General features: G+C 41.3%; 1 protein-coding gene across 4 annotated transcripts in view; it reads left to right on the top strand.

Moving 5' to 3' along the window:
* mapk8b (mitogen-activated protein kinase 8b) overlaps window positions 1–27,065 on the top strand; it is a 72,816-nt gene that overhangs the window by 14,798 nt on the left and 30,953 nt on the right. For all 4 annotated transcript variants that reach the window (XM_055661830.1, XM_055661834.1, XM_055661832.1 and 1 more), the window contains exons 2-3: window positions 22,468–22,643; window positions 23,549–23,678. In XM_055661830.1, the coding sequence (XP_055517805.1) occupies window positions 22,522–22,643; window positions 23,549–23,678 (252 nt within the window). In that variant the 5' untranslated portion in view covers window positions 22,468–22,521. The remainder of the gene's footprint in view (window positions 1–22,467; window positions 22,644–23,548; window positions 23,679–27,065) is intronic.

The raw sequence follows: 27,065 nt of genomic DNA, 5'->3' as shown, positions 1-27,065 counted from the left end.
AAATGCATGCAGCATTCATAAGATGCATTAATGCAAAAATAGAAATCGGTACGCGTTAATCTAGTTTGGAGAGATAGAAATTGACTCATAAATGTGTGTGGGATGGAAGACGTTGATCTATATGTAGACTGGAAAAGCAAATTAGTAATGTAATTCATGCAGTACCTATGAATTGATTTTCAACATCTGTATGTTAAGCAAACATATTTTAGATCAAGTATGAGAAATGGTCAATCTTACACTTGAGGGAACTTTCAAGGAAGGGTAATCATACTAAAGTAGAATTTTATTCAAAGATTGAAGTGATTTTAGTTCAATTTGAAGCAAATGTTTTAAACTCAAAGCAAATGGCAAATATAGGTAGAACAGCGTGTCAGGCAGCATCTCAGGAGAAAAGGAATAGGTGACATTTCGGGTCAAGACCCTTCTTCAGACTCGACCCAAAACATCACCTATTCCTTTTCTCCCGAGATGTTGTCTGACCCGCTGAGTTACTTCAGCTTTTTGTGTCCACCTTTGGTTTAAACCAGCAACTAAAGTTCCTTCCTGGGCAAATATAGGTAGATAGACACAAAATGCTGGAGTAACTCAAAAACTTTAAATATAAGACCTTAACAAGGAAATAATGATGACATAGTTTAGAACAAAAAATCCTTTTAAGGTGTAATAACCAGCAGAAAAAGCAGTCCAGTGGTAACTATTGAGATGTTAAAGGTGGTCATTTCCTTCGAAACTAATCCTGATGTTTAAAGGGGGAATGGAAAATTTCCAATTCATTATCCAGGCATTAACAAGAAAATGGATAGTAGAATATTGCAGTAATCCAATGAGAAGCATGATGAAGTATATACAACTAAATAGATTAAAAAGGAAAATTGTAAACATTGATGTTAATTCTTTGGAGAAATTATCGGCACCCCCTCAGTAGCAAGAATGTCCTTCCTCAAATTAGGGGACCAAAACTGCATGCAGGTGTGGTCTCACTAGGGGCCAGTACAGGGTCAATGCAGGGCTGCTGTCTCCCATATTTGTGGTGTCTGAAACCAGGGTCACAATCTCAAAACGAGGGTAGAGACATTTGGGACAGATGTAAGATTTTTTGTTTCACCCTTGGGATTGTGAATTTTGTAATTCTGTGCCCAAAAGGCCTGTGGATGAGCATATTTGAAACGGATTTCATGTTTGTTTTCTGAATCAAGAGTACCATGTTGTGCAAAGAAAGTGGTGTTATGGTGCAGGGGTCCAATTGCTTATTCCTATTTATGTTATTTAATTTCCATTTTACTATTAATAAATTAACTCTAAATCTTGTCCCTCATTAAAGTAATCATATCTGGCTTTATTTAAAGCTGTACATCACCTTTAAGAGAGCAAAGCTGTTTCTAAATCTCATCGTCTCCGTCACAGGAGACAGACTATTGATCGATATGTACTATAAACCCACTGACTCCCATAGCTATCTGGACTACATTTCTTCCCACCCTGCTTCCTGTAAAGACTCTATGCCCTACTCCCAATTTCTCCGTCTATACCACATCTGCACTCAGGATGAGGTTTTCCATACCAGGGCATCGGAGATGTCCTCATTCTTTAGGAAATGGGGGTTCCCCTCTTCCATTATAGCTGAGGCTTTCACTAGGGTCTCCTCCATATCCCGCAACTCTGCTCTTGCTCCCCCTTCCCCCATTTGTAACAAGGACAGAGTCCCCGTTGTTCTCACCTTCCACCCCATCAGCCGTTGCAGACAGCATATAATCCTCCAACATTTTTGCCACCTCCAACGGGATCCCACTACTGGTCACATCTTCTTATCTCCACCCCTATCTTCTATTCGCAGAGACTGTTCCCTCTGCAACTCCCTGGTGAATTCGTCCCTTCCCACCCAAACCACTTCATCTCCAGGTACTTTCCCTTGCAACTGCAGGAGATGTAACACCTGTCCCTTTACCTCCCCCCTTGGCACCATCCAAGGACCCCAACAGTCTTTTCAGGTGATACAGAGGTGCACTCGCACCTCCTCCAACCTCGTCTACTGTATCCGCTGTTCCAGGTGTCAACTCCTGTGCATCGGCGAGACCAATCGCAGGCTCGGCGATCATTTCACTGAACACTTTTGCTCAGTTCACCTGATCTCCCGGTTGCTCAGCACTTTAACTCCCCCTCCTATTCTCAATCTGACCTTTCTGTCCTGGGCCTCCTCCATTCTCAGAGTGAGGCCCAGCGCAAATTGGAAACACAGCACCTCATATTTCACTTCGGTAGCTTCCACCCCAGCGGTATGACCATTGACGTCTCTAACTTCAAATGCTCTTGCTTTCCTTCTCTTCCCCTTTCCCAGTTCTCCCACCAATCTTACTGTCTCCGATTACATTCTATCTCTGTCCCGCCCACTCCCCTGACATCAGTCTGAAGAAGGGTCTCGACCCGAAACATCACCCATTCCTTCTCGTCAGAGATTCTGCCTGTCCTGCTGAATTGCTCCTGCATTTTATGTCTACCTATGATTTTCCAGCCCGGTTCTTCATAATTGTATTAACAAGCACAGGAATTACACTTTTTAATTATATGGCTCGGTTAAGGTTTAATTAGCTACATAAGCGTAATTAAATTGGCCTAATTTACTGGTGTTATTTCTCCCATCAAAATGAATCATGCGCTTACATTGTTTTGCTGTTTCTGATAATAGACTTGTCGAAACAGTGTCTTGCCACCGGCTGTGCAGATGCCTCCCTGTAATTTTTGTTTTTGCAGAATGTGATGTACAAGCATGTAGACTACACTTCATCTGTTGTGATCCAATTGGAACACAGTTTGTAATGCAGGGACCTCTGGTAAACTTGAAGCAGTTTCTGAATTATTCATCGAGTTTAATTAAAATTATTTGCCATGTGCTTTATCTTTGCTAAATGTATTTCTGTGCCTATTACATTCAGACCTGTCTAATTGACCAGGAACTGCTATAGTTCGCAGCATAAAATGATGGTCAGCTCTCACCGGCACTCACACACAGGCTCAACCAGCTGGCACTGCTTGAACTTTGACAAACTACCATTTTGTTCTTGTTGAGCACACACTAACCTTTTGTGCCTTATATCCGAGCTGCCACTGAGGCTGCAGATGCAAGGAGCTGGAAGCTCGAGTAAAACGCAAAGTGCTGGAGTAACTCAGAGTAACTAAATGTGACACTTTGGATCGGGACTCTTCTTCAAGCTGAAGAAGAGCATCGCCTGTCTATTCTCTCAGCAATGCTGCTTTACCCGCTGAGTTACTCCAGCACTTTGTGTTTTACTGTCATTGAGGCTCCTCCATTCCTGAAATTGACCTTGATTTAAGCTCCTCCCATATCGTGTCTGTAACCCTTTCAAGGCTGTATTCTTTAATTCACATTTTCAGTGTTCTTTCACTGTTGGTTTATCTAACCATGTTTAGATAGTCTTTTCCAGACATATGCTTGAATTCATCATATTTATTTTATTATAATCATAGAGTCTCACAGCGTGGAAACATGCCCTTCGGCCCAACTTGCCCCACTGTCCAACATGTCCCATCTGCACAAGTCTCACTTGCCTGCATTTGTCCCATATTCCTCTAAACCTGTCTTATCCATGTACCTGTCTAAATGTTTCTTAAACGTTGCGATAGTACCAACCTCAACTTCCTCATCCGGCAGCTCGTTCCATACAACTCCACCGTTTGTGTTAAAAAGTTACCCCTCAGGTTTCTATTAAATCTTTCCCCCCTCACTTTAAATCTATGTCCTCTGGTTCTCTATTCCCCTACTCTGGGCAAGAGACTCTGGGCGTCTACCCATTCTATTCCTCTTGTGATTTTGTTACAGATTACTACACGTACATTGTATCAATGCTGAAAGAAATAATATTGTTCTTTGGAATATACATTGTATCTTCCCACCACTAGTGGTCCACTAAAGAACGCTTGGGGCTGGAAGGGATGTTGCCACTTTCCAGCTGCTAGAATTTTACAGGAACAATTGGTTAGAAAGTTGTTTTAAACTGTTTGAAACCTTACCCAATTTTTCCTTCTATGTATCTTATACACCACATGAATCGAACTGGTAAGAAATTGTAATATTTTACAATAGAACTTGGAAACCTTCAGGCTAAATTTCAAATCTTAATATACCTATTATTATACCACTTGGCACGGTTGTGTGGGAAGACTTTATGGATACAATGGATTAAAAATGGTCTAAAAGGCTTCCTGAGTAGTCTTCTCATTAGCTGAGGGTGTAGTTCCAATCTCCCAACTCTACTCCTTGTGGCCCTCGCAGTTTTTTAAATCTATGTTACTCTGTAGCTGTAATGAAAAAACGATCTAGCACCATGTTCTGCACTCTGCCAACTTTCTCTTTCAACTACCTATTGTACTAGTGTATTCCTTGATTGGATCCCTGTATGGTATGATTAGACTGGATCGCATGCAAACAGAGCATTTCACTGTATCTGACAGTAATAAACCATTAGTTATGATTGTTATCCATGTTGTCTTACAAACATGCATCCATTATAAAGGATTATAAGTTTATTGTCATATTGTGTTCCTCATATACAATAGGCAATAGGTGCAGGAGTAGGCCATTTGGTCCTTCGAGCCAGTACCGCCATTCAATGTGATCATGGCTGATCATCCCCAATCAGTACCCCGTTCCTGCCTTTTTCCCCAATATCCCCTGACTCCGCTATCTTTAAGAGCCCTATCTGGCTCTCTCGTGAAAGTATCCAGAGAACCGGCCTCCACCGCCCTTTGAGGCAGAGAATTCCACAGACTCACAACTCTCTGTGAGAAAAAAAGTGTTTCCTCATCTCCGTTCTAAATGGCTTACTCTGTATCCTTAAACAAGGGCCTTCCGCGCCGATCGGCAGGTCGAATTTGCCCCTTGCAGCCTGGGCTCTGGAATACCAGCCCAGCTGGAGCCGGCAGTTCCATTCCCATAGTCGACTTCCGCGGCCGACTTTGTGGGCCAGTTTCTCGGTCTGGCAAAACAGATAATACTGCAAGGCCCTGGAACCGGAAAACCGGTGGTGGACCTGTATTTTATTCTATTTGAAATGCCACATTATATTTTAGTTGTGCCAATTGAAGCTTTGCTTATAGTTGTATTCAACCAATTTCTGTTTTGTTATTTACCAACCAGTTGAATGATGCTTAAGATTATTATTATTTTTTTAATAGTGGATAAATGGTTGCCTTGTCCTTCTGCCTCCTCGACACATTTTTAAAATTATGTTCCCCTGCTGATTTAAGTGGACCTGGTGTAAGTATCCCACAGTTCTTTGTCTTCTGGAGTGAGCATGTGGGGCAATTCATTCTTCAGATCCAGCACTGTGTATCACTGTGTATCACCAGCTCTGAGTATTCCTTCCAGCAGCAGTGCGTGCTGAACAGTATAACGCATTTTTGCAAGCAAAATCTATTTAAAAACCTGCCTTTTCTTTGCAGAATAAATGCATTGTGTTTCTCAGGAGGAAGAGTTTTCAATGGCCATTGCTGGAAGATTTGCAAAAACAAAGTTGTGCATTTTGGATGGTCAGATAAATTGATACATTTCTCCAGATCCCACATATTGAGGATTGGTTTTCTATCCAGCAAATTCCAATAGTTAAAACGTGGCCAACTAAAAGACTCCTTTTTAGCCGATTAATCTGGCATTATAGTGCTGGTGTGCGTAGGAATCAGCATTCGAGGTTTAGTCTGAAGAACCTGATCTCTGAAATTTACAGCCTTTTGCCGTGGGAGTATTGACCTGAGGGAAGATGTTTTGTTGAAGTAATCCATAAGTCTACTGTTACTTGGACATTTAACCCCGTACTCAAACCGCACTCTTAGATAATTAAGTTAATGCAATGCTAGAGCAATTTGGGTTAATTAGAGGTCAAATATGTATTGCATCAAGCTGTATAATGTTCTTAGAAATAATGGAATGGTACTTGTGAGTTGGGTTTCAAATTAGCTTTAGAGCATGTTAAATTTCTTATTAAATGGAATGCCTTCAAGAGTTAATTGGCCAGATTTGAAGTATATAATGGCAAGCTGGACACTGCCATTGTCGTGATTGCATCGTTTTGAGACAACAATGGTGTTGTAAATGTTGTCACCCATAAACTGTGAGATGAAATGTACAACCTAGTGTTTTCTTCCTGTTGGACATTTAATGTCCTGCTATTGGCAATACCAAATGTCTAAGCTAGTAAAAAATGTATTTAATAAATTTAGTTAGTCAAGTATTGTTCACAGGGACAAAACGTGTGTAGACCACTGTTCTACACATATGAAATCTCTTGAAGCATGTCATAGTGTCATACAACTTGGAAGCAGGCCCTTCGGCCCAACTTGCCCACACCGACCAACATATCCCATCTAGACTAGTCCCACTTGCCTGCTCTTGGCCCAAATCCTTCTAAACCCGTCCTATCCATGTACCTGTCTTGTGGGCAACTGTCATTGCTTTTTATCTGTTTTTATTTATTGCCAGCAATGGATTCCTCATAGATTTACAGTGCCCTCCATAATGTTTGGGACAAAGACCCATCATTTATTTATTTGCCTCTGTACTCCACAATTTGAGATTAGTAATAGAAAAAAAACACATGTGGTTAAAGTGCACATTGTCAGATTTTATTAAAGGATATTTTTATACATATTGGTTTCACCATTATGCCAATCATAAAATTGCTCACAATATTCCAAATGTGGCCGTACCAATGCCTTATAGAGCTTCAATGTTACATCCCTGTTTTTATATACAAGCCCTCTTGAAATAAATGCTAGCATTAAGTTTGCTTTCTTTACTCCTAATTCAAGTACAATAGATAAAGCAAAGTGGAAGAGAGCACAAGATAGATAGATCCTTTATTGTCATTCAGACCTTACGGTCTGAACATACCTCTCAGCATTGTAGGCCATCAGTTCCTTAGACAAAGGAACTGATGATGCATAGGCATAATCAGTGATGTAGAGGTGAATTGAACAGAATGCTAACTTATGGAAGGACCATGCAGATGTCTGATAATGGAAGGGCAGCAGCTGTTTGTGAATCTGCAGGCGTGCGTTTTCAAGCTTCTGTACCGTTTGCCGGACTGGACTGATAGAAGAAGGAATGACCCAGGGTGGGGAGTCTTTGATTCCATTTAATAAAAACCAACTGCAGATGCTGGTTTGTACCAAAGATGGACACAAAATACTGGAGCAACTCAGCAGGTCAGGCAGCATCTCTGGAGAAAATGGGTAGGTGGTGTTTTGGGCAGTCTGAAGGGTCCCGACCCAAAACTTTACCTATCCATTTTCTCCAGAGATGCTGCCTGACCCACTGACTTGCTCCAGCATTTTGTGTCCATCTCAAGTCTTTGATTACGTTGGCTGCTTTTGTAAGGCTGCGTGAAATGTAGATGGAGTCAGTGGTGGGAAGACTGGTCTGTGTGATGGACAGAAGCACAATTTGTTGTTGTTGTAAATATCAAACTTAATTGAGGTTGATTAGTAATTTGTGCTCATCTGTTATAAAATTAATCTGTTTTCCCTTCCCTATTCCAGGTCAATGATCTACTTGTAACCAAGTTAGGAGAGAGATTAGGCAGATGGAACTGCGTGCCGAGACTTTTGGTTTTGTGCACAACTTTGTTTTTGCAAATCTTCCAGCAATGGCCATTAGAAACTCTTCCTCCTCAGAACCACAATGCATTTATTATGCAAAGAAAATGTTTTGAAATCACTTTTGTTTGCATAGACTTCAGTGTGCTTTTAATCCAATGCTGCCCAAAACTGTTGATTCATTTTTATGGCATGGTACATTGTTTTAAATGAGCACTAAATATTAGGCAATTGTCCCAATAATTCTACACCAATGCTTTTCTTCCGTAACGCATTTGGTCCAATCTCACACATTCTCCAACCATTTAAAATTCAGCTTTCAAAAGCAACTATCTAATTGTTTACTTAAAAAGACACAGCTGAAAATGTCCACCTTTGCAACGCATGCCAATGTTTTTCTAAGTTGGTTTAAATGTTAAACTTGTATTCTCATTAGTGTCATTGCTGGTGCTTGAAATAACCTGTCAACATTCACTTTTATCAGAATCTTTTGTCATACTCTGGATCTTTGTCTTCCCTTAATGATCCCAGTTTCATTAGAATGAAGGGTTAATTCATTCCCAGAGGAACTATACCTTCTTGTTTCCATCAATATCCACGTCAATGAAACTTCATTGCAAATTTTCCATTGCTGTCAGATCTTTTCCATGATAACGTATGCAAAACCGCACAACAGGATAAAATCTTGAACAAGGCCAGGATGCCCCTTTACCTTTTTCTTTCTATTTGACTATTTTGATATGAACCTAGAAATGGGACGAACATGCTCAAGTGAATCATGTTATTTCACAGCTGTTAAATTAATACAACGGGATAGTATGGAAGGAAAAACACCTGATTTTATTTATCCAACCCTGTCTTTTTATTTTAATGATGTGGTGCCATTTTGTGACTGAGACAAAGGGCAAAACTTTTAGATGCTCGATTTCTCACAAGCAATGTTTGTGCCACATTAATATTTGGACACACATTATTTATGGAAAGTCATTTCTGCTTCTGCAGTGGTGCAGTCTGGAGTGGTTAGTGTTGCTATAAATGTTAAAGAGCTGTGACAATAGATGAATGGGATGGGCAGACTCCTGCCCTGAGATTGTTTGCCACCTGTGGCCCTGCACCGCACTGCTGCTTCTAGTGTGGTGAAGGTGAAGTCGTCTTCTTGCAGACTGTCTCCTGAGGCATGTACAGGGCTTCCCTCACCTAGGGCAGGTGGCTGCTTGTACTGATGTACCGTGACAGCCAGTGATATCAAGGATGATGCCCTACAGGCGGGCACAGTGACGCAGTGATAAAGTTGCTGCCTTACAGCGCCAGATACCCAGGTTCAAACCTGACTACATGTGTTTGTATATTCCTTCCTCCCCCCACACCCCTGACCTGCGTGAGTTTTCTCCGGGTGCTCCACGTTCCACCCACACTCCATTGTCCCAGTGTGTAGAAATTGTTAGAGTATATTGATCGCTGGACAGTGCAGACGTGGTGGGCAGAAGGGCCTGTTTCCGCACTGTATCTCTAAAATTTGATAATTAAAATCAACTCCTGAGATCACTGGATGTGAAATTTCCCAATGGGAATGTTTCTGAATATTTTTGGCATCCATGAACATACAAGAGTATCTGAAATCGATTTAAAAGCTGTTAAAATATTTAAATTAAGACTACAAAAATTATGCTAATTAAAAACTGTTAATTAAGTCATATTCTGTCACAGCAGCTGATGTCGAGGGGCAGTGAAGGCCAACCGGTATGGAGATGATAGATCAACAGGGCTTGTTGCTCATTGGAACAGTCCCAAACCCGGCTGTTCATGGAGAGTAGAATAAAGGAAGCCAACTAGGAATGAATGAGAAAGTAAAATGTATACAAAACAGAAATGTCTGAAGGTTACACAATAGATGAGGGGAGACAAGTCAAATGATGTTGCAGAGATAGAAATAGCTGGACAAAGGCTACATGGATATGGTCCTTATCCGATTTGATACAGAACTTGTAAACAATATGAATTTGGTTTCAGAGGGCAGTCTGGGGCAAGAATATGAATCTGTTGTGAAGGAAGGGAGTTCATTATATATAACGTAGAGAAGTACAGCACGAACAGGCCCTTCAGCCCACGATGGCTGTGTCGAATATACCAAGATAAAATAATCTAATCTACATGCACATGATCCATACCCTCCATTCCCCGCATGTTCACGTGCCTATCTAAATGCCTCTTGACGCCACTTTCGTATGGACCAGAGGTGTTGGCCTTAGTTTTCCCAGTGCGAGGACTTTGAATGTTTCAATGGTAGACAAAAATGCTGGAGAAAATCAGCGGGTGAGGCAGCATCTATGGAGCGAAGGAATGGGTGACGTTTCGGATCGAGACCCGTCTTCAGTGTTTTTCAATGTTAACTGATTTCTCTTTTTAGAAACACAATCAAACGCTTACGAAAAACCTATTGGGGAAAAGTCTTTGCCGTTTTTGTTCCCTGATGAAATTCAATACAAACAATAAATGGCAACCAAATAAAATGTCCATCTTGCCTCCACCCTCTGCTGTGTGTGCCTTTTAAACTGTGCTACAAGAAGACTAACAATGGCATTTGGTTATGGAATGCGCTGATCAATGTTGTGATGATGGTGTACAAAAAAATAAAAGCGTAGGTGGAATGAAGCACAAAACCAACTATGTATGTCATTACATGAAAGAATGCAGAGTTGTTCAGGCTGTGTCACCCAGCAAAAATCCAACAAAGCAACTGACAACCTTGGCTTAAAGAAAACCAAAGGTTCATTGTGAGTTATGGTATTTCTTGAGAGATAGCACATCAGGTTTATTTTTAACTTATGTGCGTATTTGGGTGAAGACAATAGCATGAATGGCACAACCCCCCACTACCCCATTGTTAATCTGTATCCAACAAGCAGCTAGGATTGGAAAAAGTTCCACTTTAATTACACTTAGTAACTGGGGGAAACAAATGGTTGGTTCATCCTATTGACCATTCCAAGTTGTATGACACTATGACATGTTTTGATAACATTATCAGAATTAATGCAAATCAACTTAATCGAGCTGTAATAAATAACAATGTTACCAGATTAAAGCAAAAAGTGAAACATTCTGACCTTGTCAGGGGTAATTTGCTGGATGGTAGACAGTTTAGAGAAAGATGTGAAGTTGGGCATCGTTCCCACACATGGAAACGCAAGGCAGCATGTAGATTAGAAACTGGAGTGGAGGGGGAGCACCAGAGAAAATGTGGAGGGGAAGTCAGTGCGACTATAGCTTTGTTGGCTAAGCGATATTTGTAATGCACAGGGCGAAGGTCACAGTGTGTAGGAAGGAACTGCAGATGCTGGTTTACAGTGACAACAGACAAACAATGCTGGAGCAACTGGAGTGGGTCAGGCAGCTTCTCAGGAGAAAAGGCATAAGTGATGTTTCTGGTCGAGGTCCTTCTTCAGAAAGATCATAGAGTTGTACAGCATAGAAACAAGCCCTTTGGCCCACTGAGTCTGCTCCTGGCATTATGCACACATTGATACTGATCCTACACTCATCCCATTTTCATTCTCCCTACTTTCCCCTCAACTCCCCCAGACTCCATTCACACACAGACTGGTGGTAGATTTCAAGGAGAGGGGGTTACAGTGCCTGGGGAGAGGTGGCAGTTAACGTTTTCAGCTTACGTAGGTCCAGGAGAGAAAGGTGATTCAGTACTTTGGGAACTGGAAGCAGGAGCTGAGTCCTGGGAAAGATGAACTTTGAAGGGAAGAGTCAAGATAAGAGGGAATTAAGGGAAAGATACAAGTTTGTAACTGGTGAGGTAACATTAGTTGGGCTAGATTGAATAAGAGAAACCACAGCGGAGTAGACAGGAAAATAGCATTGTTTTTTTAGGGAACAAGCATATTCAATAGAAGTGAAACTAGCTTTCTTGTGGTCTACAATGCAGAAGTGGCAAGTGTAAAATCAAATCTATTTAGGATTATTTTTTGCTGCAGTTCTCAATTAATGTAAAGGCTGCTTGGAAGGTGAGAGGGCAATATGTATTTAGAAATCTTAAAATACTGGAGAAACAGGATAGACAGCATCTCTGGAACAAGATGAACATTTCTGATTGCCAACCTCCTCCAAACACTGCCCTGCAGTGCATTTCCATTGGGTGCTGTGAGGTTCTTTTTTGACAAAGTCATCAACCTGAAATGTTAACTTTGCTTCTCTGACCTTAGTATTTGCAGTATTTCCTGTTTTTATTTTGGTTCCAGAATCTGCAGTTCTTTCTTTTTCCAGTGCAAATGTTGTGTCAGATCCTCTGGAGGGCAAGGTCTGAGACTGTAAATTCAGTGTTGCAAATTTAAATTCCTCAGAATTTAATGTCCCTGCTCTGAACTCCATCCATGATTTACTCAATTTATTTGGACAACAGAAATTCTCTCCTCTCTGCTCTTTTGTTGTCTTCATCTAAGAATGGATGGACCTCTCTCCCAGCCAGAGTGGTATCCTGAATGGAAGTGCATAATCATAAACAAAAGTCATTCTACTTAACTGAAACAAGATTCCCAACCAGTATCCCTCATAACTCGCCAACAGTGGTTTAAATTCAGAATCTAAAATTCAGCAAGAATTCAAATATCATCACATGATGAATGACCGCTTTGTGGCATCCTTCTACTGCTCCATTAAAGTCCATTTGTTTGAAACTGTTGTCTATTTGAGATGCTCAACTACCCAACATGACTGAAGCATGGTGCTGGAAAGAAGTGTGAAGAAGGGTCTTGACCCAAAACATCACCTATACGTGTTCTGCGGAGATGCTGCCCGGCCTGCTGAGTTACTCCAGCACTTTGTGGCCTCCCGTGACTGAAGTCTGGATGAGCACTTAGAATTCAATGCTATGGGATTAGTTGCCATTAATGCTGCTAACACAGATCAATAAACCCATGATATGTTGTAGGAAGGAATTGCAGATGCTGGTTTAAACTGAAGATAGACACAAACTGCTGGAGTAACTCAGCGGGCCAGGCAGCATCTGTGGAGAAAAGGAATAGATGACATTTCGTGTTGAGACCCTTCTTCAAACCAGGGTCTGAAGACAGGAAACTTTGGTGAAGGGGGATGGGGAGGAAGTGTGAGCACCTAACAGTAGGCATTGAGGTAGTATGTTCGTTCAGTGAGAGTGGTTACAACTTGTGTGATACAGGGTTTACATTAAACCAATTCATCACTTGTCCAGACCTGGGTTTCATGGCAATGTGAAGTATGAATAATTTACGGAGGTAGTATTGCTGGTATATTTATGAGAAGCTTGTGCTTGATTAAAAATAAAGGGCTGATTAATCAGCTTTTATGACCCTCTGACCTTGCAGAAGATTATTACCCAAACTGAAACTTTGCTTGTCCTGCTGAGTTACTTCAAGATTCAAGGCTACGACAGCAGTGTAGACAGGAGTGCTGCTAAACGGATTTGGTTCTTGCCTCCCCCTGCCCTCAAAAACGCTCTGGATGTTATGTGGTCGGCTGCGGGAGGCATCCCCGGGGCACGAAGACTGAGCGGTGGCCGGATGAGGTGTAGGTCGACGTGTCTGCATCGAGACTTCAGTGGACGAGTCGCTGGAGGCCCTGCAGTAGCCTGGAGCTCGATTGGATCAGGCACAGTTCCAAGACAGTGGCACAGGACACCAGCAACTTTGCTTGGCCATAAGAGCCCCCCCAACTATCTTCATCTAATTTGATCAGTTATCCCTTTATTTGGGGGAGTCCAGAACCAGGGGCCACAGTTTAAGAATAAGGAGTAAGCCATTTAGAACAGACGAGAAAACACTTTTCTCACAGAGAGTTGTGAGTCTGTGGAATTCTTTGCCTCGGAGGGCGGTGGAGGCAGGTTCTCTGGGTGCTTTCAAGAGAGAGCTAGATAGGGCTCTTAAAAATAGCGGTCAAGGGATATGGGGAGAAGGCAGGAACGAGGTACTGATTGGGGATGATCAGCCATGATCACATTAAATGGCGGTGCTGGCTCGAAGGGCCAAATGGCCTACACCTGCACCTATTGTCTATTGTCTATTGTCTATTTGATTTTCTGCTGTGTTAGGCCAATTTCCTATAGTGACCTCTGTTATGGTTGAGTTCACAAATACCACATTCTGGCCACTCTTAAGTATCCAGTATTGCCTGAATTCCCTGATGGGTTAATCGGTTAATAGTACTTCAATTGTCTTAATTTCACAGAGGAGGCGCCACAGTGCCCAACAAGTCAAGGCCTTAAATGTTTAAAAACTTCTAGAAGGTCACCGCTAAGATGTTTTCCATTACATCTGACCAACTATTTCGAAATGTTATTGGCATGAGTTGCTCTGTCGATGCAAATGCAATAGAGGCAGCTGCAGACTGGGTCTCCTGGAATAGGTTGATTATAAGCTGCTCTCATGAGTTAATGAACCTCATTTTATGCCTACTTTTGCATTCACTCTGATGTATTAGAGCATTATAACTTTCCACTTGCTATATATTTTTTTAAAGTCATCTGTGATTACGTTTAGTTTAGTTTAGAGATACAGTACGAAAACAGGCCCTTCGGCCAACCGAGTCCGCACCAACCAGCGATCCCCGCACGTTAACATTACCCTACACACACCGGAGTATACTTTACATTTATACCAAGCCAATTAACGTACAAACCTGTATGTCTTTGGAGGGTGTGAGGAAACTAAAGATCTAGGAGAAAACCAACGCAGGTCATGGGGAGAACGTACAAACTCCTTACAGTCAGCACCCTTAGTCAGGATCGATCCGGGTTTCTGGTGCTGTAAGGTGCTCCTGTTTCCTCCCACATTCCAAAGATGATCAGGTTTGCATGCTAATTGGCTTGGTATAATTGTAAGTTGTTCCTAGTTTGTGTAGGATATAGCAAGTGTGCAGGAATCGCTGGTCGGCACGGACACACACAGTGGGTCCTAGGGCCTATTTCTGCGCTGCATCTCTAACTAAAACGAAGAAACAATTCTTCCTCTGACTTGAACCTGTGTTCACTCGTACAGGCGACCCCGTGTTATGGAAAGTGCAAGGGGTCTTAAGAGGTCCCTAATTACGAGGGTAGGCGATATGTGGTTCATCAAACATTTTTCAAATTAATTGCTTGAAGAGTGTTGTAGCTGAAGTATCTGTTCATGCGTGGATCAAAAAGCATTGCACTCGAGCATCAAGTCTCTATTCAAAAGCTTACACAAATCTGGGGAAGTTGTATTGTAAATATTGAGTGCAGTTTCGTTGCTGGGGACCATCAAATCCGAGTCACTATTTTTTTTTTTTGCATCCACCTCTGCTTATTTAGTATGCAGTTTGTCCCAATTTTCACTTTCTAGTTGGTAACCACTACTTCCCATGAAGCAGATTGAAATGTTTTCTATCTTTAAACGAGAGGTTGAAAACCTTGTAGAATGTAAAGCCGACCTGTTTTTGATGAAGGTTGCTTGCCAAGTGAATTGCTACACTGTACCATGGCCAATAGATGCGACTTTTTAACTCCTTTCCATTTCGTACAGCTTTTGATGGTTCAGGAGTTTTATGGTGAATGATATTGATTAGCACTGTCAGTGCATTCTTGTCTGTTTGTTGAAGGCTACGAGCTTCCAATTCATCATCTTCAGACGCGGTGGTATATGTGACTGTACATCTTAAAGACAAACCTGGTTGTGCACTCCATATTTCAGCCGTTAACCCATTCACGTGGCTAGTTCAGTGCACCTTTAACTTCAGTTTAGTTTTAGTTTAGAGATACAGCGCGGAAATAGGCCCTTTGGCCCACCAAGTCCACACCCACCAGCGATCCCTGCACATTAACACTATCCTACACGCACTGGGGACAATTTTACATTTATACCAAGCCAATTAACCTACAAATCTGTACGTCCTTGGATTGTGGAAGGAAACCGAAGATCTCTGAGAAAGCCCACGCAGGTCACGGGGACAATGTACAAACAAACAAGCCTGGATCGAACCCGGGTCTCTGCCACTGTGAGACTGCAACTCTACCGCTACCCCACCGTGCCGTCATATCTGTGAAAATTGTGCGGTACTTGGTAATTACATAACTACGATCCGATGGTGTTTTATCATAATAAAGCAAATTTATGTTTTTCAAAATGGTCGCAATTTATAATGCCGTTTGTCATGGTATGTGCGTCCACAGGTAGCTTAATTTGTGAAACCTCTTTAAAATTGTGCACCATATAGTTTAGATTGCTTTTCATTCTGCTCACTGATTTGCACTTTGTTTGATCTGCTTTAGAGTTCATCACCCACCTGTCTTTTCGATCACTGTCTCAGTATTTCTGCCTATCTAACACGAGACTTGTAAATTGATTTTTGGGTTACTCATGGCCAATTGATTTTTTTAACATAAAAAATGGCAACAGAACTGAGAGAGACTGGGACGCATCTCCTTGCTCCATCTATTGGCCAGAGCTTGTAAAAACATAATTAAAGACATTTTTACACCCTTTATTTCCATTGTTGGCAGAAAAACATGATCAGAATAATAGGTTGTACAGGAAAGGCAGATGTGCCGAAGGCTTTCCTCTTGTGAAAAGAATTGGCAAAATAACTTAATCTCATATTTAACATCCATTGTTACCCAGACATTTGATTGAAGGCAATATAACCCATCGCCATTAATCTTGGCAAACAGTTTCCTTGCATTGACCTGAGATCATAAAATTCAGAAAATTCTTTTGCTGGGAAATATGCCTGAAGGAAAGACTGAAATATCAATCCATTGATTTTCTTCTCTTGGTTTGAGAGTTGTGAATTCTGTAATTTATTTTGGGATGCTTTCGAGCTGAAAGATTCCACTTAATTGTTTTAGCTTGCTCTTGGTTATGTTATCATTTTCTTGCTGTAAAATTACTCAGCGGGTGGTGGAACAATGTTGAAGTTAAATCTTTTAAATCCTTCGAGTGGCAATTGATTTCCATTCAGCCTTCTGAAGTTAATTTGAAAATCTGCAGGTGGCTGTTCTTGAAGCGTGCAATATTATAAGCCTGGCCGACCGCTGGTTTATTTGTACTAAGTCAAACTCTCTTATGATCCTGGAATTTTATTTGCGTGGGAAATGGCAATTTTTAATTCCAGCTAAATAAATTGACTGTGCTACATGTAGCGGTAAGAAGGAACGATGCCTTAATTTATGACTTAACAATGCAACAATTTAATATTTCCTTATATCTTTCTGATATGTAGAGGATCATTTTTTCTGCTAGCATTTGTTTTTGAAAATGGGTGGCTTGTAAAAAAGAGAGGTCCTGAAGCACAAAGAAAATGGAGTGCCTAGACCTTAAAAAGAAAAGGTCCTAGATAATGAATGTGATTTTATTCATGAAGCATCAATGGTTAGATTGTCAAAACGGGCAGCCGCAAATGAAGCTTTGCATAAATGTGTAAGAAAGAACTGCAGATGCTGGTTTAAATGGAAGGTAAACACAAAATGCTGGAGTAACTCAGCGGGTGAGGCCTCATCTCTGGAGAGAAGGAATGGGCGACGTTTCGGTTCGAGACATCACCCATTCCTTCTCTCCAGAGATGCTGCCTCACCCGCTGAGTTACTCCAGCATTTTGTGTCTATCTATGAAGCTTTGCACCTCCATTTGGTGAATCTACTGACTGAAGGTCACGGCTTTCTATTCTTAAATGATTATCGGTCTTTACTTCTATAGAAAGTTCATATATCAGGAGTAAAGAGCTTGACCTTCTGCTGTCTTTAACTGTGTATGTCAGTAGACAGATCCAGTGTGACCTTGCGTGGTTCAGTTTATGAAATCATATGGGTAAGGGACAAATGCTTCACCGTTTGCATTGTTCATTAGGTGTTGAGCATACATGTCACACCGGTCAGTGTATACGGTTCATACACTGTTTATACTGCTATATTAATTGATGCAGCAAGCGAATGGAGGTCATTTACTAACTGTGAGGTCTGGATTGTTATGTGGAAACCTGGAACATGAGATGTAGTTTAGTTTACGATACAGCACCAAAACAGGCCACCAAGTCTGTGGCGACCAGCAGTCTCCGCACACTAACACTATCCTACATACACCAGGTACAATTTACAATTTTACCAAGCCAACTAACCTACAAACCTGGAGCGTAGGAGGAAACCGGAGCAGCCGAAGAAAGCCCACACAGGTCACGGGAGAGCACACAAACTCTGTACAGACAGCACCTGTGATCAGGATCGAACCTGGGTCTCTGGCACTTTAAGGCAGCAACTCTACTGCTGCGCCACTGTGCCACCCTAGATATAGTGAATACATCTAAACCGTACAAAGGTTAAATATTAGGAAGATAAATGAAGGGACATAAGACAAGAGATTCTGAAGCATGACTATCTTCTTGTTTCACCAAGGATAGATAAATAATTAATTTGTATCAATCACAAAAGCCCCACAAAAAGTGGGGTCTATTGCCCTGTTATGCATTCTCTCTGGGAACTGTGGAAGATTAAACCAGTTTTAGTTGTGTGTGGCTTTATTCATTTAAGAAAAGTAAATATCATTGGCATGACGAACATTTGTTGCTCATCTGTAATTGCATTTAAGAATGTGCAGAGTACAGTGGGCTCAATCGCCTTGTGATGTTGTGTTACAAATTTGAGAGGTGAGGTGAGAGTGACAGCCCTTGGCACGACGACAGCAAGTATTAAATTCCAGCATTGAGGGGGCCATTGTAAAACTAAACTCAATGAGAATCAAAAAAAATAAAAATAAATTTAAGGAGAAATGCTGCAATTAGTTCCTAGAACTTGGCTTGGCCTTCAACACACTCATTCACCCCCACCAAACTAACCAAATTCGCAAAACTTAGGTATGTTACAAAACCTACCTGAATCGTCATTGAGAATCTGTCCCAGCCCCATGTGTGATTTTGGCGCTGTTTAGAGGGGGCGGGTTTAAAACGCGATTTTTACTAGGCTGTTGCAATCGAAAATGTTCAGCCTAGTAAATCATTAATGGAAAATCGCTGAAAGACCCCGTCGCAAAAGGTATTATTAGTTTTTATGGCCTTGTATAATAGTTATAGTAGTTTAAAAATCACTCTCTCAACCCGCAATCTCTCGCAGCCCCAGGGTTTTATAAAGCAAACAATTAAAGGTATGTACCTTATTTTCACATTAAAAAGGGCTTCTTAAGAACCCTGTATATAAAGTTTTCTATAGCGAATAGTTCATTTTGGACTCTTTATATCCCGCAGTATTTTTCTGGGCATTTGAGGGCACAAATCCAGCGCAATGTGAACGTTCTAAACCAGCGCGTTCACAGGAACCCACTAGAAAGCCGATTTAAATTGACTTTAATTTACAGCAATTGAACACTAAATTCCTTCCATTTGGCCTATAAATTGATGTAAATGAGATTTAAAAATCATGTTTTATTGTGAATTATTTGTGAATATTATTTGGACACTTAGGCTATTTAAAAATGTTAATCATTTATTAAGAAATGGATAGATGTTTAGATCTAGTAATTGAAGTTTGAAATTAGCTACAATTGGGTGACTAACTAATTATATGCTTTAATTTCAGGTCCTCCAAGTAAGATTATTTTATATTTGTTTCAGAATGGTTCAATCTATGATAACTGAAAATTTCATTCAGTTCTCTTAATTTTTAAGAAGGCTATGGGCTTTTGACTGTCCTCGATCACAGCTTTTTTTGTTATGTCCATAGAAAATCAATAGGGAACAAAGATGCTAATTTCCGAGTATGAAAATGGCCATAACTTTTTTATTACTTGAGATATGAAAGTGAATTAGGTGTCAAATTAAACTTATTGTTATGCTTTATCTGATGGGATAAATTGCAGACTTGATTTTTTTAATCTCAAAATTTTGTAACATTGCTACAGAACTGAGTCTTTGCGGATCACTCTGAAAATGGATTTCTTCATCAACAGACCACAATCTGTATGAACTAGCAGCAACACTCCCGCCACGATAACTATCAGTGCGGGAGCACCTCTAGGCTGCGTGCTCAACCCCTTGTTCTACCACTCTATACCTGCGACTGTGTGGCTGGATATAGTTCCAACATCATCTTCAAATCTGCCGACTACGTCAGTGTGTAGGAGGGAGACCAATCAACTGACCAAATGGTGCCAGAACAACAACCTAGATCTCAGCATTAGTAAAACCGAGGAACTGATTGTTGGCAGATTCAATGTTAGAATAACAGGAACCTGCCTTATTCATGACAAAATTTGACCTTTGTAAACATGGCGGGGCATATTAAAGGCCAAGATAGTTGAAGTTAAATGGATCTTGATAAACTCAGCTTATTGATAAACTATTTTGTGAGCTTATAAATGAAGTAGTGTGGTCTGGGGTTAAAGGGGAGCATACTGAAGTACATTTTAATTGATTAAAACAGGATGGTGATAATAAAATATATTCCCGAGGTCGGTCTTCTAGCAAGCATTTGTTTGCAATTTTGTGCATTAGTTGATTTTTTTTTGGCAAATATTTACTTCAGTGTGACCTTTTATAGTGCTTAATTGCTTGTAGTCAGAGCATTTTAAGATTACACATCCTGCCAGTGTACGTCATTGTGTATTATTTTATGTTTCCTGTTTTATCCAGAGGATTTCAGAGCGCAAATTGTAATTATACTGGTTTTGGTGTTTTCCTCCTATTTTTCAAGGCGGGGTTTTCAAGTCAGGAGCAATTGGGTTATCACTACAAACTGTAAAAACAAGTAACTGCAGATACACAAAAATGCTGGAGAAACTCAGCGGGTGCAGCAGCATCTATGGAGCGAAGGAAATAGGCAACGTTTAACGTTGCCTATTTCCTTCACTCCATAGATGCTGCTGCACCCGCCGAGTTTCTCCAGCATTTTTGTCTACCTTCGATTTTCCAGCATCTGCAGTTCTTTCTTAACCAAGTAACTTCAGATGTTGGTTTACAGAAAAGGACACAAAGGGCCAGATTAACTCAGCGGGTCAAGCAGCACCTCTGGAGAAAATGGATAGGTGATCTTTTGGATAGGGACCCTTCTTCAGGCGAAATTTGGGACTTTGGGGATAGGGATTTATAAGGGAAAATGTTGGCATAGAATTGTGAAGCAAAATAACAATGAGGCAGTAGAGTTGCTGCCTTACAGCACCAGAGTCCCGGGTTCGATCCTGAGTACGGGTGCTGTTTCTATGGTCTCCCTGTGACTGCGTGGGTTTTCTCCAGGGACCAATTTCCTTGCACACTCCAAAGATGCACAGGTTTGTAGATTAATTGGCTTCAGTAAAAATTGTAAATTGTGTTGTAGGATGGTGCTAGTTTATGGAGATGGTCGCTGGTTGGCGTGGATCAATGGGCCGAAGGGCCTGATTCTGTGCTATATCTGTGGGTAATTGTTTGTTGGTGTGAGACTTTCATGTCTCCACTTTGCTAAATTGTCTATCTTTTAACGACACAGGATGGGAATGCAACAATACTATACAGTATTCCTAATAATTCAGTTGTTTAATTTATTGTCACGTGTACCAAGGTACAGTGAAAAGCTTTTGTTGCGTGCTATCCAGTCAGCAGCAAGACAATACATGAATACAATCGACCCATTTACAATGTATAGGTACATGATAAGGGTATAACAATTAGTGTAAGGTAAAGCCAGCAAAATCCGATCAAGGATAGTCCGAGGGGTCACCAAAAAGATAGTTGTTCAGGTCTGCTCTCTAGTTGTGGTAGGACGATTCCGTTGCCTGATAACAACTGGGAAGAAACTGTCCCTGAATCTGGAGGTGTGCGTTTTCACACTTCTATACCTTTTGAGTGATGTGAGAGGGGAGAAGAGGGAGTGGCCAGGGTGCGACTCGTCCTTGATTCGGCTGCTGGCCTTGCCAAGGTAGCATGAGGTATAAATGGCAGTATGAGGTATAAGTAGGAGGGAGGTTGATTTGTGTGATGGTCTGGGCTGTGTACGCAATTTGCTGCGATTTTTTTTTGAGGTCTTGGATGGAGCTGCTCCCAAACTAAGCTGTGATGCATCCTGATAAACTGCTTTCTATGGTGCATCTGTTGGAGTTGGTGAGAGTTGTAGGGGACATGCCAAACTTCCTAAGCCTTCCAAGGAAGTTGAGGCGTTGGTGTGCTTTCTTGGTCGTTGCTTCAATATGGGTGGTCCAGGAGAAGTTGTTGGAGATATTGACTCCTAGACATTTGAAGTTTTTAACCATCTCTACTTTGGCACTATCAATTCAAACTGGGGTGTGTGTATCACTTCGCTTCCTGAAGTCGATCACTGTCTCCTTTGTCTTGCTGACAATAAGAGGAAGGTTGTTGTCTCGACACCAGGACACCTGGTTCTCGATCTCCCACCTGTACTCCCAACTCATCATTATTTGATATCCGGCCCACAATGGTGGTGTCGTCTGCGAATTTGAAAATTGTACAAGACTGCACAGTCGTGAGTGTACAAGGAGTAAAAGAAGGGGGCTGAGAACACATCCTTGCAGAGCACCAGTGTTGAGGATTCTCATGGAGGATGATTTGTCTGCTATCCTCACTGATCGGAGTCTGTTGGTCAGGAAATCAAGGATCCAGTTGCAGAGAAGAGTGCTGACACCAAGTCTTGAGGGTTTGGTAGGATATGTTAAATGTGAGGTTTAAGTATAGAGACTGAAACCTTCCAGGAATATTCCAACCTGCTGAACCATTATAGGTACAGTCCACTTTTTCAACTTAGCCTGATATCCTTGAATGCTTGCTCCATTTACAAGTTGCTAATAACTTGCTCCAAACCATCTAGGAAGCAAACATGATATGTGCTCAATTTATATTATTTTCATCACTTTCCTTGTTCAACTTTTAAAATATTTGCATTCCTTGCAGGTTGGACGGAGACTCTTGCGTATGAATGCACATTGTTGAACCAAATCAGCCAACATGAACAGGAACAAACGTGACAACCTGTTCTACAGTGTGGAGGTTGGGGACTCGACCTTCACTGTCCTCAAACGCTATCAAAACCTAAAACCTATTGGTTCTGGCGCACAGGGCATTGTGTGGTGAGTTCACTGCTTTGACATCCGCATTTATTTAAAACGTATAAATGGAAAGGTAGTGATTCCCAGAAACAACCCTTTCATATAGTAAGGAAAGATCACATTAATAAAGGATTAATGAAGGAGGGTCTCGACTCGAAACGTTGCCAATTGAGTCTGAAGAAGGGTCTCGACCGGAAACGACGCCTATTCTTTTGCTCCATAGATGCTGCCTCACCCGCTGAGTTTCTCCAGCATTTTTGCCTACCTTAATAAAGGATCAGTATTTTACTGTAATGCATATATCAGACAACAAATTAATAACCTGGAACTTACAGGTTAGAAGAGATATGGCTGGTATAGGATATAGCAGCATCAATACCAATTTTTCTGTCCCAACGGTTCTATGGTCATGCAGGTTGAATCTAACATTGCACAAGAGAGCAGCACTTGCTTTTGCAAAACCACAAAGTGTTCGAGTGGGTCAGGCAACATCCGTGGAGGGAATGGATGGACAACGTTTCGGGTTGGTATCTTTCTTCAGACTGATGTTGTGGTGGGGGTTGGATAGGGAGAGAAAGCTGGAAAAGAATTGCAGGACTGGCCAAGCCTGGAGCGTGATAGGTGAATACAGGTGAGGTGGGTTTGATTGACAAATGGGCGAGGAAAGTGACAAAGACGAGGTGAAAAGGAGACTGAAGAGTGTTAAATAGGGAAAGAAGAGGGGGTGTCCCACCATTGTCCCACCATTTCAGATATTCGAATCATTTAGTTTTCAATGTGCTATTCAAGTTTGATTAAATAACACGTTGCTTTTCATGTTCACTGTAAGCACATGAATTGATTAAGAACTAGTGAATTGAATTTAATATGTTTGCTTTGTCATTGCATACAAAGTTTTTCTCGGATGTTTTATTTTCATGTTATAGTGCAGCCTACGATGCAATTCTCGACAGGAATGTGGCGATCAAGAAGCTCAGCCGGCCATTTCAAAACCAGACCCATGCAAAAAGGGCTTACAGAGAATTAGTTCTAATGAAATGTGTCAACCATAAAAATGTAAGAAGCTCTAATATATTACTTTATCGTGCAAAGTTAATTCACCAATTAAAAAAAAAAGCCATTGGATGCTGAGAACTAACTTGATTATGGTTTAATTATTTTTTCTCATTTCTTGAATGTTGTTTAAGCAGTCCTTTGATCATTTTAATGAAAGATGATTTTATGGAGAAAATCTTAATTCGCAATGTTCAAGGCCAGTTAATGCTAATTCAGTAATGCCTTGAATTCCTTCCCACTAATGCTTTCCGTGTTTTGAATTAAATGATCACCAATGTTATCCTCGTTCTGAATTGTTTTCTTGTAAGAGGCTCTTAACATCAGAGTGGATTTGAAACCTGATCTTCGTTACAATGTTTCCATTGCCTTGTATATAATCTCTGCACTTTAGGAAGTAAGCAAATAGTTGTAGTCTCCTTTGATGTTTCCATCTTCTCCAGATCATATTTATATTGATGATTAAATAAAATTGGGTATTACAGGTGCAGTGCCTTTTTTTCCATAGATTAGATGTTTTATTAATTTATAGTAGGGACAATGCAGAATATCTCATCCCCAACTTGAGATATTTTTCCCTCGGCCTGAGATTTCTGTTCTAAACCATCTAATTCTATTGTCGTGCCTTGCCTTGCTTTGTACCCATTCAGCCGCTTCAAGTTTAGTTTGCATGCTGTACCACTTAAAGCCCTGTCCTACTGTACAAGTTCATTCAAGAGTTCTCCCGAGTTTGCCCTGATTCGAACTCGGAGATTTACGGTATTGGCCGCTCGTAGGTACTCGGGGCTCTCGTGCACATTTTTGAACATGTTGAAAAATCTTCACGAGTCTTCCCGAGCATACCGCGTTTCCTGAGTACCTGCCGTTAGCTTTACGAGCCGCTAAGAGACGTCCCTGAACTCCGACGTACCCGCTACGTACATTCTACGTGCTTTCACAAGTTTGATTTTTTTGTTAACTTGGGAGAGCTCTTGAATGAACTCGTACAGTGGGACAGGGCTTTTAAATTGTCATTGCGCTAATTCCAATAGTTTCAGAGAGCATTTCTCAAAAATGTTGTGTTGTTATTTAGAACGCTTCTGTACCCATGAATTGTTGATCCTCTTTGCATTCAGTGGCAGGGCTGGTATTTGTTGCACATCGAATGGCAAACTTCTCCTCCTGGAGAGTCACATTTGAGGGCGTTCAGCCACTGATCTTTGGGACTGGTCAATGAGGGTAAAGGCGATTTCCCTCCCCAAAGGATGTTAATAAACCACTTGCAATATTTTTATGACAATCAGGTGCAAAGCTTGTATTTTCAACATCGCTTTAATCTGCTTTCAAATTTTCAAACGGGCCAACTGACACGTTTCCTCAGCAGAGCAGGTACATTACTGGGAAGCTGCCGAGTATAATTGATTTTTCAAAAACCCATGAAATTGGCCAGGGTTTGGCTAGACCTAGAGTCCAGTCCCTGGTGTGTGTGTGTGACAGCTGGAGCAAAATCCAGACCCATGGTGTTTTATGATTAATGATAGGGCTCAAATTTAAGAGATGGAAATATGACCTTGGCTGCTTTGCAGCATTAAGGTATGTGGGGTTACATTTTGGAATTAGCTTCCATTCTGCGCATTTAACACATGGTTAGTGGGTTGAGGGTAGTTCCCCTACCCTGGTGTGTTCAACGTGTCTCAAATAGTCTTTGTAGGAGATATTTGCAATGTATGAATGTCTTCAATGTTATAAATAAAAAGAATGCTCGCATGAGAGATAAAACATATGCAAATGAGAGATGTGCATGCAAACAAATCATTTTAAGAGAGAATCAAGGAACTGCAGATCACAAAAAAAGACAAAGTGCTAGAGTAACTCAGTGGGTCAGGCAGCACCTAGAAAACATGGATATGTGCTGTTTTGGGTCAGGACATTGTTTGTGGGGTGAGGAGGGGGGTTAAGAGAGCTGAAATGGGGGAAGGTCCAGATATGGGTGGATGCAGGTGGGGGGAGGTTGGTAGGCAGATGATTGGCATAGGCCAAGGATGCAAAGACAAAGTGGGAAGGGATGAGCAAACCAAGTATTTTCAGAAGGAGCGATCTTCGCAGAAGACGAAAAGGGGTGGGATGGAACGATGTGACTGATGGTGGAATCACGTTGGAAGTGGCAGAGAAGTCGGAAAATTATGTTGGGAATGCGGAAGCTGGTGGGGTGAAAGGTGAGGATGTGGGAACTCTAACCTTGTTCCATCTGGGGAAAGGGGTGCAAGAACAGAACCGTGGGATCCATCTATGACAGCAGAGGGGAAACCACATTAACTAAAGAAAGAGGACATCTCAGATGTCCAAGAATGGAAAGTCTCAACATTGGGAGCAGAGACGGAGAAATTGAGATAGTGTCTTTGCAAGATGCAGAGTTGGAGGAGGTGTAATCCAGGTAACTGACAGGGGAGAGAGGTATTAGAGATATTATTTTTTGCATTTCAACTGGAAAATTGATTTACTGTTTTGATGTGCAAAAATGATGTTGATGATGATGTACATTGCTGTTACTAAAAGTGCCTGCCCATTGCATACATGGAGTGCATGAAGTCACCATCTCCAAAGATCCTGTCACCTCTGTTTCCCGTCCCAATCTCTCTGACCCCTGGTCTGGTCTTGTGCGCTGTTCCAGCTAAGCCCAATGGAAGCTCGAGAAACCACAGCTCCTCATCAAGCTTGGCACATTGCATCCGACAGTGAACTTCAGATAACCAGCTATTTTCCTGTTTGCTCCAAAAATGGCCCTTTTATTGTAAAAGGTCAACAACAACTTGTAATATTAACTTTTTTTTTTCGAGAAAAATGCTGGGTATTTTTGAAATTCATCTTGTCTCATTGCCAAACAATTGCAAAATTTAAATTGCTTTTCTGTCCTGATCCATGTCCTTCTGTTTGTACTTTCTGCAGACTTATAACTGCATTTAACAAGCCCTTGCCATTCTTGCAGCTGCCACAACTTCCTTTTGGCATTCAGCCCCATGCTCTCTCCCGTGGCTGGGTATTCCTTTTCATAGTTGCAGAGCAGTACAGCATGGAAACAGGCCCTTTGGCCCGATATGTGTGTGCTGACCATTCATTAACCTTGTCCTAACCCACCTTATTCTCCCTGCATTTCCATCAACGACACCCTTCCCCACTCACCACACTCCCAGATTTACCACTCATGTACACATTGGTGACGCAGCGGTACAGTCTTTTGCCTAAGGATGGGGCAATGAGAACCAAAAGTCATAAGTTTAAGGCGAGACGGGAAAGATTTAAAAGGAACCGGCGGGGCAATTTGGAGGCTGGTGGGTATATGGAACGAGCTGCCTGAGGAGGTAGTTGAGGCAGGCACTATAATAACATTTAAAAGATATTTGAACAGGTACA

This window comes from Leucoraja erinacea, chromosome 34 (genome assembly GCF_028641065.1).
Source record: "Leucoraja erinacea ecotype New England chromosome 34, Leri_hhj_1, whole genome shotgun sequence".
NCBI classification, from domain to species: Eukaryota; Metazoa; Chordata; class Chondrichthyes; order Rajiformes; family Rajidae; genus Leucoraja; species Leucoraja erinaceus.
This window is presented reverse-complemented; position numbering and strand designations above follow the sequence as displayed.